The sequence below is a fragment of the Erpetoichthys calabaricus genome, chromosome 6, assembly GCF_900747795.2.
Source record: "Erpetoichthys calabaricus chromosome 6, fErpCal1.3, whole genome shotgun sequence".
NCBI lineage: Eukaryota > Metazoa > Chordata > Cladistia > Polypteriformes > Polypteridae > Erpetoichthys > Erpetoichthys calabaricus.
This window is the reverse complement of record NC_041399.2, coordinates 54692472-54711295: the sequence shown is the minus strand read 5'-3', so window position 1 is coordinate 54711295 and position 18824 is coordinate 54692472. Positions and strand designations below refer to the sequence as shown.

Here is an 18824-nt window from a genome sequence, read left to right as displayed (position 1 = left end):
CGGGGGTGGATGAGATACGCCCGGAGTTCCTCAAGGCTCTGGATGTTGTAGGACTGTCTTGGTTGACACGTCTCTGCAACATCGCATGGACATCAGGGACAGTGCCTCTGGAATTGCAGACCGGGGTGGTGGTCCCCCTCTTTAAGAAGGGGGACCGGAGGGTGTGTTCCAACTACAGAGGGATCACACTCCTCAGCCTCCCTGGAAAAGTCTATTCGGGGGTTCTGGATAGGAGGGTCCGTCGGATAGTCGAACCTCGGATTCAGGAGGAACAGTGTGGTTTTCGTCCTGGTCGCGGAACAGTGGACCAGCTCTACACCCTTAGCAGAGTCCTGGAGGGTGCATGGGAGTTCGCCCAACCAATCTACATGTGTTTTGTGGACTTGGAAAAGGCGTTCGACCGTGTCCCTCGGGGAATCCTGTGGGGGGTGCTCCAGGAGTATGGGGTACCGGACCCCCTGATAAGGGCTGTTCGGTCCCTGTAAAACCGGTGTCAGAGCTTGGTCCGCATTGCCGGCAGTAAGTCGAACCCGTTTCCAGTGAGAGTTGGACACCGCCAGGGCTGCCCTTTGTCACCGATTCTGTTCATAACTTTTATGGACAGAATTTCTAGGCGCAGCGAGGGTGTTGAGGGGGTCCAGTTTGGTGGACTCAGGATTGGTTCACTGCTTTTTGCAGATGATGTTGTCCTGTTTGCTTCATCAGGCCGTGATCTTCAGCTCTCTCTGGATCGGTTCGCAGCTGAGTGTGAAGCAGCTGGGATGGGAATCAGCACCTCCAAATCCGAGACCATGGTCCTCAGCCGGAAAAGGGTGGAGTGCCCTCTCAGGGTTGGGAGCGAGATCCTGCCTCAAGTGGAGGAGCTCAAGTATCTCGGGGTCTTGTTCACGAGTGAGGGAAGAATGGAGTGTGAGATCGACAGGCGGATCGGTGCGGCGTCCGCAGTGATGCAGGCTCTTCATCGGTCTGTCGTTGTGAAAAAGGAGCTGAGCCGTAAGGCAAAGCTCTCAATTTACCAGTCGATCTATGTTCCTACCCTCTCCTATGGTCATGAGCTATGGGTAGTGACCAAAAGAACGAGATTGCGAATACAAGCGGCTGAAATGAGTTTCCTCCGCAGGGTGTCTGGGCCCTCCCTTAAAGATAGGGTGAGAAGCTCAGTCATCCGGGAGGGGCTCAGAGTATAGCCGCTGCTCCTCCGCATCGAGAGGAGTCAGATGAGGTGGCTCGGGCATCTGATCAGGATGCCTCCTGGACGCCTCCCTGGTGAGGTGTTCCGGGCACGTCCAACCGGGAGGAGGCCCCAGGGAAGACCCAGGACACGCTGGAGGGACTATGTTTCCCGGCTGGCCTGGAAACGCCTCAGGATTCTCTAGGAAGAGCTAGAAGAAGTGGTCGGGGAGAGGGAAGTCTGGGTATCTCTGCTCAAGCTGCAGCCCCCGCAACCCAACCTCGGATAAGCGGAAGAGGATGGATAGATGGATGGATATCTGTTGACAGCACTTGTAATATTCTCATTGTGGTCAACAAATGTACACTACAAATGAAAAACAGCAAGTTTTTTTGTTTGCTTGTTTAATTTTTTTAAGTACATGTGGAAAGGAAATCCAGCAGTGTTTCTCGACCTTTGTGGCTGATGACCTAAGTACAGCAATCGAAGACCAGGGTGTGGGGAGTGTGAAACAATCCAAGGGGAAGGACAGGGTGTCCCCTTGGTGAAATGAGTCTGGTTATAAGCAGAGCAATGTCAAGAGTGATACATCTTTTTTTATTTTTAGGCAACAACCTTACAGCAGAAATACTCCACATGGCTGCTACAGCTCTATGATGTCACTCTGGCTTCACAAAGCATCATGGGGTTTTTGGAAAAATAAATGTTTGCATATGCTGGCCGCATGGTGAATTTACAGGAAAATATTTGGCAAACAAGGTCACCAACGAACACAGCATATTCTCTGCAAAAAACTTATGCCAAATTTCACTGATCAACAATACTAGTGTCATCCTTTATATGTTTTTCAATTCTGTGGTGGTCAGTGAGATTATCTACATGGAGTTATGCTTGGCCGGTAACATCACTTCAAGAGTGGCCCACCAAATCAACCAAATTAATTAACAGGGCAGGCTCAATTATGGGACACACTGTTGTCCCGTTTGAGGCAGTAACAGAGAAGAGAATGAAGACAAAACTGATGCCATCATGAACAATGCTGAACTTTCTGAAACATTAACATTAAACAAATTCAGCCAAATATTATTTAGCAGAAGTGTCTCAAGAAAAGCTGCTCGGGCTCCTTTACACCAATGGCAATCCAAATTTATTAAGTTCCTGTGTGACTGTAACTGCTTTTATTACCTTTAACAAAGACTCTTCCCTTTTTGGCAATTCTTGGGTGTATTTATATTGAGCTTCTGTAAGTGGGCAAATTTCCCCCTGGGGCAACTTCTGTCAATGTTTCTATCTAAAAAAATTATGTAAAAACACATATCATGGGGAAGCTGTTATCTAAAATTTTTTTTTAATAAATTAGAATACAATATAGGGCAACTAACAAGGTCCAAGTTAGACAGATAGAACAGTTGAATCAGGAGAAAGAAAATCTAGCAATGAGGAAAAATGAAAAGACTCAGTCATCTGTAGTTGTGGCTATATCTTCTCCTGGTTTGAGTCTGATGCAACAGCAGGAGTTCCATAGAATCTCAGTAGAGTAATTCAGAACACAGCTTTCAAGGGGCTGGCAATGACCCAGGCCTTTGGCCAAGTGCCTTAGATTTCGCATGGACATTAAAGCACTACACACTATTGGAGTAAAGGGGAGCAGCAACAGTGTGGAACACAAACACATTAAAAAAAGTGAGAAATTTCAATAAATGGAGTTGAAAATGAAGTTTTTACACCCAGTGTCATCCAGGGTGAAGACTGCAAAAGTAACTCATCGTGGAAAAAGATGCCAGTGTTGCACAGCCAGTGAAAATTCCCATAAACAGTATTAGGTTGGTGTACATAACACATTAAAAAAGGAAAGGGGGCTTCAAGTGCTATGGAAAAATAAACACCAGGTAAAGTCATGAATGCAAGGAATGTAATGTATAGTAATATCAGCCAATCTCATAAATTAATGGGCAGTACTGTGACAAAACTTGTTTTTTTCAGACTATCTGAAAACAGAAAGTACAAAGATTTTATAATAAACCACAACATTATAGCCATGCAATTAATATAACCAAGAAAAACAGCTCAGAGAATCAGGCAGCTTCAAGATGAGAGTGTGAGTGTGGTTTATTATTATACATTGTCAATACATATTGACAAGAACAAAGTGAATGCCAAGCCCTTCTATAGTATGGGACACCATTAAATCTACAGAGAGATATAATTACAGCAACAATATCAAATAAACATCCTTATCAGGATGCTGTGATAAGATATTTTATTGCCTTTAGAATACGAGGTCTGCACTTTTCAAGCTTACTTGAATTTAAAGTCCCCTCAAAACTGATTAAAGAGGGTGGCTGGTATTCATGTGGGGAGTTCAGGCAATTACATGATTAACAGAAAGACACTACAGATGCCAACATCTGAAAGAAGAACTGCAAGAAAGAAAACTACAGAAAATCACTTAATACACAAACACTTTAGCGTTTACTTCTTTATGAAACCAGTACCAAGTCTGCTCATAACATTTATCACAAGGCATCTTCTGGGCACACTTAAAAACTAACCATGTCTCCTAAAATTTGATTGTAGCACAAACATCCATAGGATTTAATAATTATCCTTTATTTGAAGATGAGTATCTGTAGCAGTATAATTAAAGACTTATTTACTGTACATATTACCTTACAAACATTAAATACAAAAGTAAATAAAATGGCAACACCAACGACAACTTTCAGTAAGTCTATAATAATGAAATTCTTCCATCCATTCAGTTAACGTTATGTGCACATGTTTGGTGTGTGGGAGGAAAAAACTACAGAAACACAAAGTATATCCAGATATTAACCACACTGGAACTCAAGCCTAAGAATCTGAATACCATAAAAATGGAAACAGAATTCAGGAGTAATACAGGGATGTGGAGCATCAAGGTTGTATGGTGTGTAGGGAAAAAAGTTTCTAAATTATCCCCACTTGCCAGAAGGAAGGAGAGGAGAAAAAAAAATAGCTGTTGTCCAAAAAGACTGTGCTTCTTGATTATGTATGTGCTTTCCTGGGCAGACTAGTGATGTTGTAAGATTTGCTCCACTAACGACTTGTGCAGTCTGCAACATCCTGTGTAATGCTTTACAACAGAATAATATGATACATTTGGAAAAAATCAAAAAAACTTCTAGCTCTGTTCATCTCTTGTCTACCCTATTTCTCTTTCAGCTTACAAATCCCTTCCTCAGTGTCATAAGAATTTAACTTGATAGAAATATATTCCCTACTATTTATAGTGGTAAATCTTTGGAAGTAAAATGATGAATTCAGCTGCAAAGAAAAGTAACATCATTATTTTTTTATGTCTATGAAATATTTTAATTAAATGTATATCTCCTATTTTTCTGCCAACATCTACACAATGGTCTTGAAATAACTGCGGATATGGATTACCTAATGACTGACGTCAATGGCCTAAATGACCAGTCACTACATTTCCCTTCATTCAATACTACTACACCCAAATATGGGTTTAGAATAAGTTTATTTAGCAATATAACATTTAGCTTGTGACAAAAACTGCTAAGATTATGATTTTAATTAATATACATGCATCTATTTCATGCACAATGCCCTTGAAATCCTTACAACATGTTCAAATACACTCAATGAGAAACACATGCAAAGAGCAACTTGTACAATATTCTGTGTGCGGCGCCATTCAGATGGTTGTAATTAAACTTAATTTATGTCACTTACCAGCAATGACTTGGCTATGACATTCTCAACTATTTTTAGATCATGTTTCATGGGTTTGTACTTGGTGTTTGATCCTTCCATCTCCTCATCAGCAAAAAATCGAAATAGCAGGGGTTCATCCTTGAATTCACTTTTTTCCAGCACTGAAAAAACATGACATGTTTACAACTTTATAGTTAAAATACCATTCATATAGCAAGGCTCAGGAGGCAAAATACTGCATTATGTAGATTTTTTTTAAAATGAAAATTTCATGCATAAACAAAAACAGCATTTTTCATTTTGTTTATGATTTTATTGACTTCAAGGGTTCATTTTAATGCATAATAATAATAATAATAATTCTTTACATTTATATAGCACTTTTGTCACTACTCAAAGTGCTCTCCAAGCAGGGAGGACCCAGGAAGTGAACCCACAAATCTCCTTACTGCAAAGCAGCAGCGCTACCACTGCACCACCTGCAAGCATACACTAGAGATAAGTAAGACACGTGTGTTACACCTTGTTCAGATCATATAGGCTGTCCAATATGTTATGTGTTGACTATTAGCTAAAAATAAAACAACTGTATGAGTACTTGAATGAAACACTACACAAAGTAACGTGCATTAACTGAAGCTTACAAATACAATTCATGGTCCACAAGGAGGCAGCAATTAGCACAGTTGTCTCAAAGCTCAAGAGACCTGAGCTAGTTAGGCAGCCTGTGGCTTTTGTGGGTTTTCGCTGGATGCTTTGGTTTCCTTTGACATCCCAAACTGGCAGCTCTAAATTGGCCTAGTATGAGGGAGTTTGAGCTTGTGCATAAATGTGCAGTGATAGACTGGGGTCCTGTCTGATGCTGGCAAATGCCTAAAGATAGGCCCCAATTCCCTACAACCATGTACTGGAGAAAGCAAACTGAAAAAATGGTAGACATTTTATAAATACTTATCATTATGATTAAAAAAAAGAAAATCATACTTTGCGAGACTCTGCTTAAAGGATAAGTTCAGTATGTTTCATGTCAGACTTATTTTGTGCAGGTGAGGTTTTAAGGGCGGCACGGTGGCGCAGTGGGTAGCGCTGCTGCCTCGCAGTTGGGAGATCTGGGGACCTGGGTTCGCTTCCCGGGTTCTCCCTGCGTGGAGTTTGCATGTTCTCCCCATGTCTGCGTGGGTTTCCTCCGGGCGCTCCGGTTTCCTCCCACAGTCCAAAGACATGCAGGTTAGGTGGATTGGCAATTCTAAATTGGCCCTAGTGTGTGCTTGGTGTGTGGGTGTGTTTGTGTGTGTCCTGCGGTGGGTTGGCACCCTGCCCAGGATTGGTTCCTGCCTTGTGCCCTGTGTTGGCTGGGATTGGCTCCAGCAGACTCCCGTGACCCTGTGTTCAGATTCAGCGGGTTGGAAAATGGATGGATGGATGGGTGAGGTTTTAACCTATCAGCATGATCATGCAGCAGCCTAGGCACCGTTTCACTTTGTCTACAGTGAAATGTTTTGCTAGCTAAATATTAAATGCCAAAAGTGCATCAAGAGTTTTATTGTAGCAGCCCTGTTAGTTGCATAAGGTGGTAGACTAAGCTATTAAAAAGCCAACCTTGAATTTGCATTCCCATGTTTATTTGTTTCTTAATTTTAATATCCACAAAATAGTATTTTCAATGCTTTATGTTGGAATGTTTTTGTATGCATGAGCCTATGGATATATGGGTGGCGCCTAACACGTGTTTAACAAATACGTGAGCTGCGGCTTATGGTGAGATTGTTCTAAGGATTTAAACAAATAAGTTATCATTTTGTACCTGCTCACATACACTCTCATTCACACTCCAACTAACTCAAATTTGCCTTTCACCTAATCCACGTGTTTGGGGATGGGAGATAACCCTTCTTTCATTCAGGGAGAACATGCAAGCTCCATATGAAGAACAACCGGGCACAAGATTTAAAACCAGGAAGCCAGATCTATGAAGCAGCAGCTCTACCATACACCATTATATAAGAGCTACTCATTTATACTGTGACGGATGGCTGGGGCCCATGCCTGGCCAGGACGCCCCTTCACTACATCTGCCAGGGGGACAAGGGTGGAAAGCCCAGTATCTCCCCCTGGACACTAGATGGCAGCCTCCCTGGGTTGCAGCGGTGCCTCGGACTCCCCCAGGGCTTCATGGGGGTTGGAGTTCTATGCAGCTCTGTGGGGTTCCGCAGGCGCCGCCAGGGGGTGCTGCAACAGGAGCGGCTGGCCCCTTTTGGGCACTGGTTTCGCCTTACCCGGAAGTGCAGCCGGATGTTGGCGATCAACCACCTGGAGCACTTCCGGGTGCCTGATAAAAGGGAGCCAGTGACCACCACTCAGCTTGCTGTGGAGGAGTGGTGGTAGAAGAGAGAGAAGTGCATTTTACTCTACTGGTGTGCTACTGTTTGGGACTGTGTTGTGGCTGGAGGGATTATGGGGAAGATGTGCCCTCCAGCTGAAGAAAAATAAAAACAGTTTATTTTACACGTGCCTCCCGTGTCAATCTGTGTCGGGTCGGGCGCAATATAGCGCCTTTTCTTACAATACATATAACGTAAAACAATGAGAGTAAACAGAGGGACATCCTTTACATGTTGTAAAACTGTAATGGCCAGTGCCATTTTTCTACACTGTAGTGGGTTAGGCCAGTAATATCACTACAAGAGAGCCCCACCAAAATAAACAAGCTGATTAAGAAGGCAGTCTCACTTATGAGATAAATTGTGAATCCAATGGAGGGAGTATCAGAGGAAAAAATGAAGATAAAACTAATGGCTATTATGAACAAAGCTGCACATTCTCTCTGTGACACACCAACACTGAGGAGTTTTAGCTGACAAATTAGTCAACAAAAGCATGTTAAGAAATGCTACTGGGGCTCCTTTATAGCTACAGCAATACGCCTGTATATGGCCTCACTCACTATGAGTGCTCACTTATGTTTAATCAAAGTCAGACGCTTTCTTATTTTGTAATGCATTGAGTATATGTGGAGTGTTGTTGTTGTTTACTAAAATATTTCTTGAGCTTCTGTCTTCAGTAACTACTCCCATTTTTAAAAGGGGGTCAATACTTTTTTGACTAGATTTTTCCAGTAGAGCTTTTGGCATGATTTTTTACGGCCAGAGATGAAAAACTATCAAGTTATTAGATATCTTTCTGAACTCTCTATATCACAACTTTGACTTAATTTCTGATTTATTGTTTTAGACTTTGTTGATCGGCTTAGCTTTTTGTCTTCCTGGCATTCTGACCGTAGCTCATTCTCAGACTATAGTTCTGCGTGTTGTGTTATGCCAAGTAATCTCTTTTCATAACATTTTCAGTCCTCATCTCCGAGTCCTCAAGAGCACTGCACAAGCAGTCATAGACCTGGCACAGCTATCCATTGCACCACTGGCACCACTCACAGAAAAAAAATACTTAACTAGAATAACATTTTTATGCTTTAATTAAAAGAAGCAATACTAGATATGCAAAATACCACTCACATACATAGTCCTTATTTCATAATGCTCTCCAAAAGGATTTCACCTTACATTTCCCGTAATGACCCTTACTGAGAAATCAACAAGATATCTCAAAATGCACTTTGAACTCAGCTAATCTTCCTAGAGAGTGTACAGTGAATAACTGAGAACATCATTAGCTGTCAGTATTTAATTACATGCAGTAATTGCTTGACTACAGCATATTAAATCATTCAAGTACAGTACATGTTAAACTTGTGCACATATGGGGATGTTGGCTGTCATGATTCTTTATGTTACTTTTCTTTTTATCCTTGAATTTTTTAAAGCATCTTGTGGCGGTCCACTCTGCAAAATACTTCAAATATAATAACATATAAAGAAGTGGAGTGTGTGATATGGTATTCAAAACTCAAAACAAATTAATCAATTGGAATTGTTAAGATAGCACAATCACATTACACTTCAATTATCACACTAATGATGCAGGCATCACTGTTATCTACATGTAAAATATTTTCTTCATTGATTTATCATTTAAAACAAAAACACTATTCTAGCATAATTCCAAGCAGCCCCTTAATAAAAAGTGGCACAGTTATTAAGCAGGTAGACTCAAGGCCAAAATCCCGTGTGATTGTGCTGCTGTCTCACTGTGACCTTTTTAATACTTCAGATGTAAGTGGTATAATAATTTATAGAGCAGTAAAAAAAGGATTATCAAGACTGACATGATGGAAGTAAGAAATACACACATCATGTTTTATGCACTCTTCTTTTTTTATCAATGAGTCTGGTTGCAAACCTTTTTTTATATTTGTTAACCTTTTGTGGATATGGTTGTCTCATTCCTTGAGAATGAATCAGAATATAAAGCTCCTGAATTCAAATTTAATGAACTCACCAGTAACATTTGGGATTTGCAAGTAATCTGAAGGGTACTGCTTTGGACAGGAGTGTAATACAAAAGGAATGGAGACTATTTAATTCAACTTGCTAGGTAAGACTAGGGGTCTTACACTGCAACATTGACTTGACAATTTACTTCAGACTTCAATTGCAAGAAATACTTATACAATATACAAAACACCACATTATAACAATTTTTATGTATTTAATTATTTAGTAACCAGTAATGGCGCACTGCACGATAACGTGCAGTGAATACACTTGACTTGAGCATTCCTAGTTGTCATACTCTTTCTTTGTACGTTTAGCATTCATTTGCTCAGAGGTTGATGCGCTTGCTGCTTCATGAGTGGCTCTTCTTTTCTCCAGCCTAGCGGCCCACTTCTTTTCACGTTAAAACTAAGTAAATCAGTGTTTGTGGTGCAATTACTTATTACGTTTTCTTTAATTTTTCACTTAAGCTGGCACTTAAGTGTTCAATCTGCCTCAAGAATGATTTAAGATATGAAGAGGTAGGGGAAGTGACGGCGAAGGTGGTAGGGAATGAGAACGGGGACTGCATGGCTGCCCTGCTGGCCGTTGCCGAGAGTTGATTCTACAATAAAATAAAGTAAAAATAAAAAGAGTAATAAAAATCATCACCCCGACAGTAGAGGTCACGTAGTATATGTGTACCAAATATCAGGTCAATAGTTCAAACAGTTTGCAAGCTACATGTGATTTAAAATCCTGAACAGACAAACGGACAACCACGGTAGCGCATTATGTATGAAGATAATACATGTAATTTATATAGCACTCGTGGTTTTAGTAAAAACATTATTGGTGTCTGGTAGCTTCACATACTTTTATGAAATTATGTTCATGAGTATAACAAGCAACTTATAAATCACGGCAAATTAAGACTTACCATGATGCATGAAACCATTGTCACAAAGCTCAACTCCCAGGATTATTGCTTCTTCTCTTGTTCGACAATCTCCCTAAATAAATATAATAATTTACACAAGTGGAACCAATAAACAATTAAAACAATTAACAGTTGTGTGATATCTTTAAAAAAGAGACAAACAAAATCAGTAAACCTAATTTTAGAACCTCTCTTTTATTAAATACAACCTGTGCTATCCATTTAAGACAGGTTGAAGTCTAAGAAATCAATGTTAACATTTGCAGTGCAGCATCTATTGAAATGGATTTTATAAACATGAAGTACTAAAATGCATTGCATTTATCTTTGTCACAGATGGTACATCATACACATTTATAGTAATAAAACATATTACAACAAACATTTGCAATGCACCATCAGTTGGAATACAACAAACATTTGCAATTCACCATCAGTTGGAATGGCAAAGGGCAAATGCAAAGCATATGTCTCTATTATATGCCATTTGGTATGGGATTCATAAAACCATCTGTTGGAATGATTAATGCAGTGTATTTTATTATTATAAATATCTGTAGTGTGCCATCTGTTGAAATGACAGAGACACAGCAATTGTACAGACAGAGAGATATACCGACACATTGACACTTATCCTTTAATTAATGTAAGACTTGAGCATATCAATGCTAAGGTGGTGACTTAAAACATACTATATAACAAAATAAGCCATTGACTGATGTAATTGTAGACATTTCTGGTTACGCATGAAAACAAACAGCTATGAAAAAGTGGAAACATAAAAAGTAATTATAAAATATAAATTAACAAATCTCATAAACTTCAAACTTGCTGCATTTAAAATGTACGAATTGTCAGCAATGGAAAATACACTGCCTGTCCAAAAAAAAAGTCGCCACCAAAAAAAAAGGTCACACACTAATATTTCGTTGGACCGCCTTTAGCTTTGATTATGGCACGCATTCGCTGTGGCATTGTTTCGATAAGCTTCTGCAATGTCACAAGATTTAGTTCCATCCAGTGTTGCATTAATTTTTCACCAAGATCTTGCATGATGGGTGCATCACTTCATCTGCCTTTCTTCTTACCCTGATGCGCCCATCACTCTGGAACAGGGTAAATCTGGACTCATCAGACCACATGACTTTCTTCCATTGCTCCAGAGTCAATTCTTTATGCTCCCAAGCAAACTGAAGCCTTTTTTCTGGTTTGCCTCACTGATCAGTGGTTTTCTTACGGCTACACAGCTGTTCAGTCCCAATCCCTTGAGTTCCCTTCGCATTGTGCGTGTGGAAATGCTCTTACTTTCACTATTAAACATAGACCTGAGTTCTACTGTTGTTTTTTCTTCGATTTGATTTCACCAAATGTTTAAGTGATCGCCGATCACAATCATTCAGGATTTTTTTCCGGCCACATTTCTTCCTTGAAGACGATGGGTCCCCACTATCCTTCCAGTTTTTAATAATGCGTTGGACAGTTCTTAACCCAATTTTAGTAGTTTCTGCAATCTCCTTAGATGTGTTCTCTGCTTGATGCATGCCAATGATTTGACCCTTCTCAAACAGACTAACATCTTTTCCACGACCACGAGACGTGTCTTTCGACATGGTTGTTTATGAAATGAGAAGCAACTAATTGCACCAGTTGGGGTTAAATAACTTGTTGCCAGCTGAAAGATAATCGCCCATGCAGTAATTATCCAATAGGAGGCTCGTACCTATTTGCTTAGTTAAATCCAGGTGGCGACTTTTTTTTTGTGTACAATATTTGTGCTTTTACCCTTTGGTGTAAAGAACCCCAAATTAGAATAAATAACTTAGGGCCATGTGAGAGAAATGCTTAAAGAAAAAACTAATTGTAACTGGTGGGAATCAAACTCAGATTTGTTGGTTAAAAGACAATTGTGCTAACCGTCACACTGCCACTATATCCTACATGGTGCTATATCTTTGGTATGAGAACACATTTCACAATTTCTCACCACTTACTGTAACCCGTGGGGAAAGAAGGTCAAAATTCATATGTTAAAAAACTGACTAATACCTGTTGCACCAAATTTCAAGTCTGTGGTTTCAAAGACAAAGCTGTGCATAAAGAACAAGCAAACAAGAGATTGTTCTTTACAGAAATAGAGATGTACCTAATTAAATGATCAATAATAATAAAAACAAATACATACAAACAAACTACATATTCACAGAATAAAACAAAATATGCTGACTGTGATCATAGGACTAATTTTTGTTCCAGAAATTATTACAATATATATATGTTTATTTTATAAATTTTAAATTAAAGACCACTGTGTTGTATGTGAGTTTTTTCTCCAAGACTACATGAGGACTCCAAGCTGGCCCAGTTTGCAAGGTAATGCTCTGCATGGTCTGCCACCCTAAACAGGCTTGGATTCTGCCCTGCACCCAATGTGGTTATCTTAGGTAACGGTTCATAAGAAGCAAATTTAAAAAATGAAAGAATGGGTAAAAATATTGAGTCCACAGCACATACTTGAGCCACTGTTCCTTGAGGCAAATCAGATCTACCAATTGATGTTTATCAATTGTTAATATTCCATGAATTGTTTATATTTGCATATTATATTAATAGTGTAATTTTGTTAAAATTTTGACCAGCACAAAATCTGTTGTGTGTTATGAGGCAAGCCTTTAGCAATGTTTATTTATTTTTATCTGATAAGAATTCTGCATCTCAAAAAGAAAGTGCCTTTTTGCTATTCTAATCTGTTTCTGCTCTCATGTAACCAAACAGGCATGTGTTTGTCATTTCCTCACTTATCCCTATCAAGCCATACTACCTTTGTATAAACAGGAAAACTGTGAAAGAAAAAAATGTACCTGTGCAATAAGCCAGTCTATCAACTTATTTGCCATCACTACTGACTTGTAGGTCCGCAGATGGTAGTCTTTATCCCTTCAGTTAAATGAAAGAAAACTGGTTAAAAGTGCAGAATTCAAAAAATGCAATTTGTTACATTAAAATGCACAGAACTTATTAAACTATATAAAATAATCCTGTATGTCAACTTCATACTATTTACTGAAGGAGATCTGCAAGAAGGTTAGATAGATAGATAGATAGATAGATAGATAGATAGATAGATAGATAGATAGATAGATAGATAGATAGATAGATAGATAGATAGATAGATAGATAGATAGATAGATAGCCACTTGCTTACTGTAGACTTTCTCCTCTTTCTCCCCTTTAAGAATTATTTAGAAAGTGTCTGCTACAAATATATGTTGAGCTTTTTATGTAAATGTACAGAAGTACATGTAGATTATACTGAAACACACAAAAATATTTAAACAGATGGCCAACACACTTTGGTTCTGTTTTTCTATATTCAGACCTTGTCTGTCATGGGACACGTGCTTCTTAGAGATTTCTGCGATACTGAAGCCATTATATCCATCCTGGCAGCGTCCAAGGAAGAAATATTAAGACAAATTAAATATGGCATTATTTTGTTATTGTAACTCAAGTTTACAAAATCAAACATAAACACCTGTAAGAAGCTCATTGAACAAAATTATAATAGGGTTTCTGACAATCATCTTTTTCCTCTTTAGAAAAGCAGTAGGAATTGTCCTATGGTATGGAGAGCACAACGTCTTATTCCTCTGTCCACAGAAAATGTCAAATTATTCCTTGATAATTTTGGGACAGTAATTATTTCAACAAAATATTACCATTCAAGTGGGAACATATTTCTCAACAATGCTAATAACACTAATTTGCGCACTCTCTGCTTTCACACTACACATTTGCACATGTTTACTTGAACTGTGTTCTAGGTGCCTGGGATACAAGGTAATAGGCAGGGACACCAGTATTAAGAAAAGTCAACGGTGGCCTTGGTGGAAGAATTTATGTTTCCCCAAGGCAGTAGTAGGCAGTTGATCCAAAGCTGACAAATTTTTGTCCTTCTCAGCTAAAAAGAGAGGGACAGGCAAAAGTTACAGGTCAAGTAACTCAGTAATAGGTGAGGTAAGAAAGACTGGCACTAAGCTAGTAGTCTCTCAGCCATCCAGCTACTCAATACAGTTTGCATCATCTTAAAGAAAAATTAAGAAATAACAGACACTTGTCACATGCTATGCCATAAATAATACGAAAAATACAAAAACAGCTAAGATATTTTTATTTGGGGAGGATGGAAGCTTCTTTCTTTTCAAGTGCATAAAAGGCATAGTTAACTTATATGTGCATAGACAGGATTTGGTGCCAATAATACATTAACTATTTTGAGAAAATGTTACCTATAACTTGTTTTGTATCATTATATAATCTTAAAATGGATATGTGCCATATTCACACTACAAAATAAAATCAATCTAAACATCAGAATAATACTACTGTACTACTGGGTCCATCGCTAGTTGTGTTTCAGCTAACAAAGCATATTTCTGTGTTATCCAACATAAATTTTTCTTTAAAAAGGAAAAGAGACTGCTGCAGGGTCATGCTGAGCAAAATCAAAATATATGCTTAAACATGCTTTTGAAATATCCCATTAATTAAAAACAACTTCAATGAGCTCAAATTAAAATTACAAGCATACAACACTTGAGTCATTTAAGATGGAGATCATTTCAGTTTTTTTTTAATATAGAGAGCATTCTAATTATATCCAGAATCCATGTGCAGTTTTGGCAAAAAAAAAAGTCTTGAGGTGCTTAGGACTGAAGCCTGTTGTACATATGGAAAAAAAACTCATTGGGATCTTTGATTCTTAGATGTTCATGTGATTTAATAAATGTGAGCAGAGAGAATCAATAAAAGCAATGAGGGCAGAAAAAAAACGTAAGTGCCTGCGTTCAAAAATAAGTGAAAGAACTAATTCTACCACTGAGGTCAGTAAGTTTACAAAATGTAATTATGCAGCAGATTTAAAAATAAAAAAGTCATTGGTTTCTGACAATGCATTACCAAGACTGCAATGGGTTCTGCTGTTATTGGGGAAGTTAAGAAAAAGTGCTGCATTTAAAGTATCAATTTGTATTTATTCACTCGTTATACATACATATACTGTATCTATAATGCAAATCCTTTTATATATTATTATATGGTGCAAACTAAATCACATGCAGTCATGCCCACTCTCACTGATGGTGAAGATGCGGAGGTGCTGTGGTCATTTATGCATCCCAGGGTGCATCTGAAAAGGCTTGAGTGGAGTAACAACACAAAGGTTGTATGTAAAAATGGTCTTTTCTATTTTCTGAGGAGGTTGAGGTTGTTAGGTGTATGCACTCTTGCATTGTTTCTACCAGTCGGTAGGGACCAGTGTATTCTTCTATGCAGCAGTGTACAGGAAAAACAGTTGTTTGAACCAGTGATGTCAACAGACTAAATAAACTGATTAAAAAGGTTACTTCATGCTGAACACATCTGAGGGAGTGGTAGAACGAAGGTCACTCAGCAAACTGCATACTATCCTGGACAAAGTTTGTCACCTCACAGATGAGATTCTGGCTAGGCAGAGGAGCACATTCAGTAACAGATTGAGACTACTGCATTATTCCAAGGAGCACTATGCCAAGATGGTGTTATTACCTGTGTGTTGAATCGTACTGAGCTCGTCTACTGGTAGCAGTCATCTTAAAAGACAATGACTCTATGGTCAATATACTGTGCAATGACAACTACTACTGTGGCAATGACTAACATTCTGTACTGTGTTGTAATTATAACTGACAGGTCTGTGCAATTATAACCACTATACACTTAGTAAATACTTTACATCACTGGGTAGAGAGGGTACAAATCCCAGGCAGGCACAGTTATGCACAGGCTGCCATTCACTCATGCTGAACCAATTATATAGCACCTTGAGCATGGGAAAGGCGCTATATAAATAAAATGTATTATTATTATTATTTTTACAACACTTCAGGGTTTTCAGTTAGGAAACAGACATGCATAAGGTAAAACAAGAGAAGGCAAATATGCATTACAGCTTATAAAAGCCAAACAAAACCTAAAGAAATTCATTAACGCAAAATGAATCTGTTGCTGTAGTTTGTCTTCTGTCAGCATTCGTAATTAAGCTTTCATTAATATTGTATATCTTTTCTTTACTACCTAATCAGAAGTAACAACAGGAGTTTTACAAATATTAGCTTGGGAATTTAAACCTTGTAACATATGGTTAAGTACTTCTCAACTACTTTATTACATTTAAAAGTAATGTGCTTTCATTCTTCAAATTTTTCTGTGTGATTATACCAGAAACTTATAAAACTAAATAACCATAAATCACTAAAAAAGTACACCCTCTGAAACATTGGTTTCTGCTAAATTGCAAATTTCATATTACCTGAAAGTAAATGTAATTCTTGACACTATCGAACAACTCCACAGGGGGGTGTGGAGGAGGAGGAGACCTCTTCACACATATGGATGTGTTATCTAATACATTTTTGTCATTAACCTCAAAGCAGTAGAATTAGAAAAGAGAACTTTGCACTCTAAACCATCATGACTATGTTGTGTGGGTGACAAAAGGACCATGAAATAGTGTATGTGTTATTATTACCATTTTAAATAAAGTAAATATGTCTTCTCACCTGATAACTGCAGTAAACAGACTATGAAGCCGACAATAGAGTCTGACGCCCTGAAGATGAAAGTATATAAAGAGACATTTTTTAGGCAAAACCCATCTCTAATGAAAATGGAAACACCAGGTTTATTTCTTACTTGCATCCACAGAAACAAAGAATCCAAATAACATAACAGAATGATTACCTTGGAGATGACATCTTGCATGTCACTTCTTGGATGGTAAGTGCCGTCATCATATCTGAATCTGTAGAGTAACTGCTCGGACTTAAACTGGTGCTTGTCTGTAACTGAAGTAAAAAATTAATGTTTAAAACAATATAAATGATCACAACAAATGAAGGCATCTTTAAAGAAATAATGTTGCACTGGTAGGTTTATTTATTTTCTCTTCTCACAAGTCAGAAGTTTAAGCACAGATAACTGAAATCCTAATTATGGAATAAGTAGGGGTCATTGATGGGATAAAATGTTATAATAGAGCAAAACTAAAAATCCTAGTCAAGAGAGTTAGAGCATATCTTATAATTCTTAAGCAAAACAATTTAACAAAACTTTCAGGATGATTGATGGACACAAAATCTTCCACCATGAGCTCCATAGCAGAGAGAGGAGGTCAATAATTCAAGAGAACCACGGACTGTAACAAAAATATTTATTTACATAGCACATTTTCATACATGAAAGTAACTCAAAGTGCTCTGCAATATTCTTTCCGAATGACAGCAGACACTTATGGTGGTTTAAACATTTAGTGTGTGGCGTACCAGGCACTGCCAACAGGGTGGAGACTCAGGACTGCAGGAAATACACATTTCAGTTATACCTTGTCTGTTGACTCAAAAAACTTTATTAGAAAAGTGGAACAAATATGGCAAAAGAATTAAGAGATGTAGTCTTGCAAAAAAAAAACACTATATTCAACCGTTAAATTACTGTATTTTATTGAACTATATGTTGCACACCTGAATTGCAGCAACTATGCATTAGTAAGGTCTAAAAAATAGTTTCAAATCATTTAAATATCAAACGCCTCTGCTAATTTAAGATGTATTAAGCATGTGTCATAACAGAGAAATGGAAAATCAAATATTTATTTTTCTCAAAATAATAAATGTAAAGACATTCCTTTATTGCAGGGGTTCCCAGCCTGGGATGTCTGCACCACCAGAGGATACAAGATGGCATTTCTGGGGGTGCAACAAAGAGGAAGGCTGCATTCCAATTTGCCAAAATTGAGTGAGGTGCTTTGTCCGAATTTATTGTGGCACAATCCATGACTTGCAGTGTGCCATCATTTGCAGGTCATTTTATTAGTTAGTGTTCCTTCTCTATGATATGAACATTCTCATCCTTGCTGCAGGCAGAGCTTTCATAAAATTGACAAACTTTTCATTTATTTTTTTTTTAAGAGAATGGAATTTGGACCTTGCATTGATCTGTAGAGAAGGGTGAGGTCTAGTATTGATTTCAGTGCAAGCATCTGTGAAACATCACTGATTTCAAGATTTGAGTGTATTTTTGCCTAAGGGGGTGGACAAGGAGGCCTGAGCAGGATGCAACATCTTTTGCTTACACTCAGCTTATCTGTTATGCTGGCGGCCCTGGCGGTAGTGCAGCAATTTTAACTGTGCTATGCATCTGGCTTTGAACTGCGGTGCAGGTGTTATGGAGGCACAAAGCTTGAAGACTGGGTTTTAATGCTTAGTAGCACACTGGTACCCATTGCATTACGGGGGTCTCCAATCTCCAAATCGTGTATCATTTCCTTGCAACACTTGATACTTCACGGGATACCCCAACCCCTGGATCATCAATTGAATGTCTACGCTTACTGAGGAACACATTTACAAGATTATTGAGATTTATAAAGGTAAATTGCTCAATTTATATTTAAATAATATGCACTGAGTTAAAAGCATATATTTTCAGTTCAATTTTCTCACCCACGGTAAGGTATACAGTTCACTTTGTGGTTCAAAAATTAGAAATTTGACTTCATCTTCAAATGTGATATTGATTTTGCAGTGTGTGC

General features: G+C 38.4%; 1 protein-coding gene across 1 annotated transcript in view; it reads right to left on the bottom strand.

Moving 5' to 3' along the window:
- Positions 1-18824, bottom strand: part of prex2 (phosphatidylinositol-3,4,5-trisphosphate-dependent Rac exchange factor 2) — a 547559-nt gene that overhangs the window by 254674 nt on the left and 274061 nt on the right. The window contains 5 exon segments of the mRNA XM_028803602.2: positions 4907-5049; positions 10199-10271; positions 13057-13132; positions 16795-16844; positions 16976-17079. Coding sequence (XP_028659435.2) covers positions 4907-5049; positions 10199-10271; positions 13057-13132; positions 16795-16844; positions 16976-17079 — 446 coding nt within the window.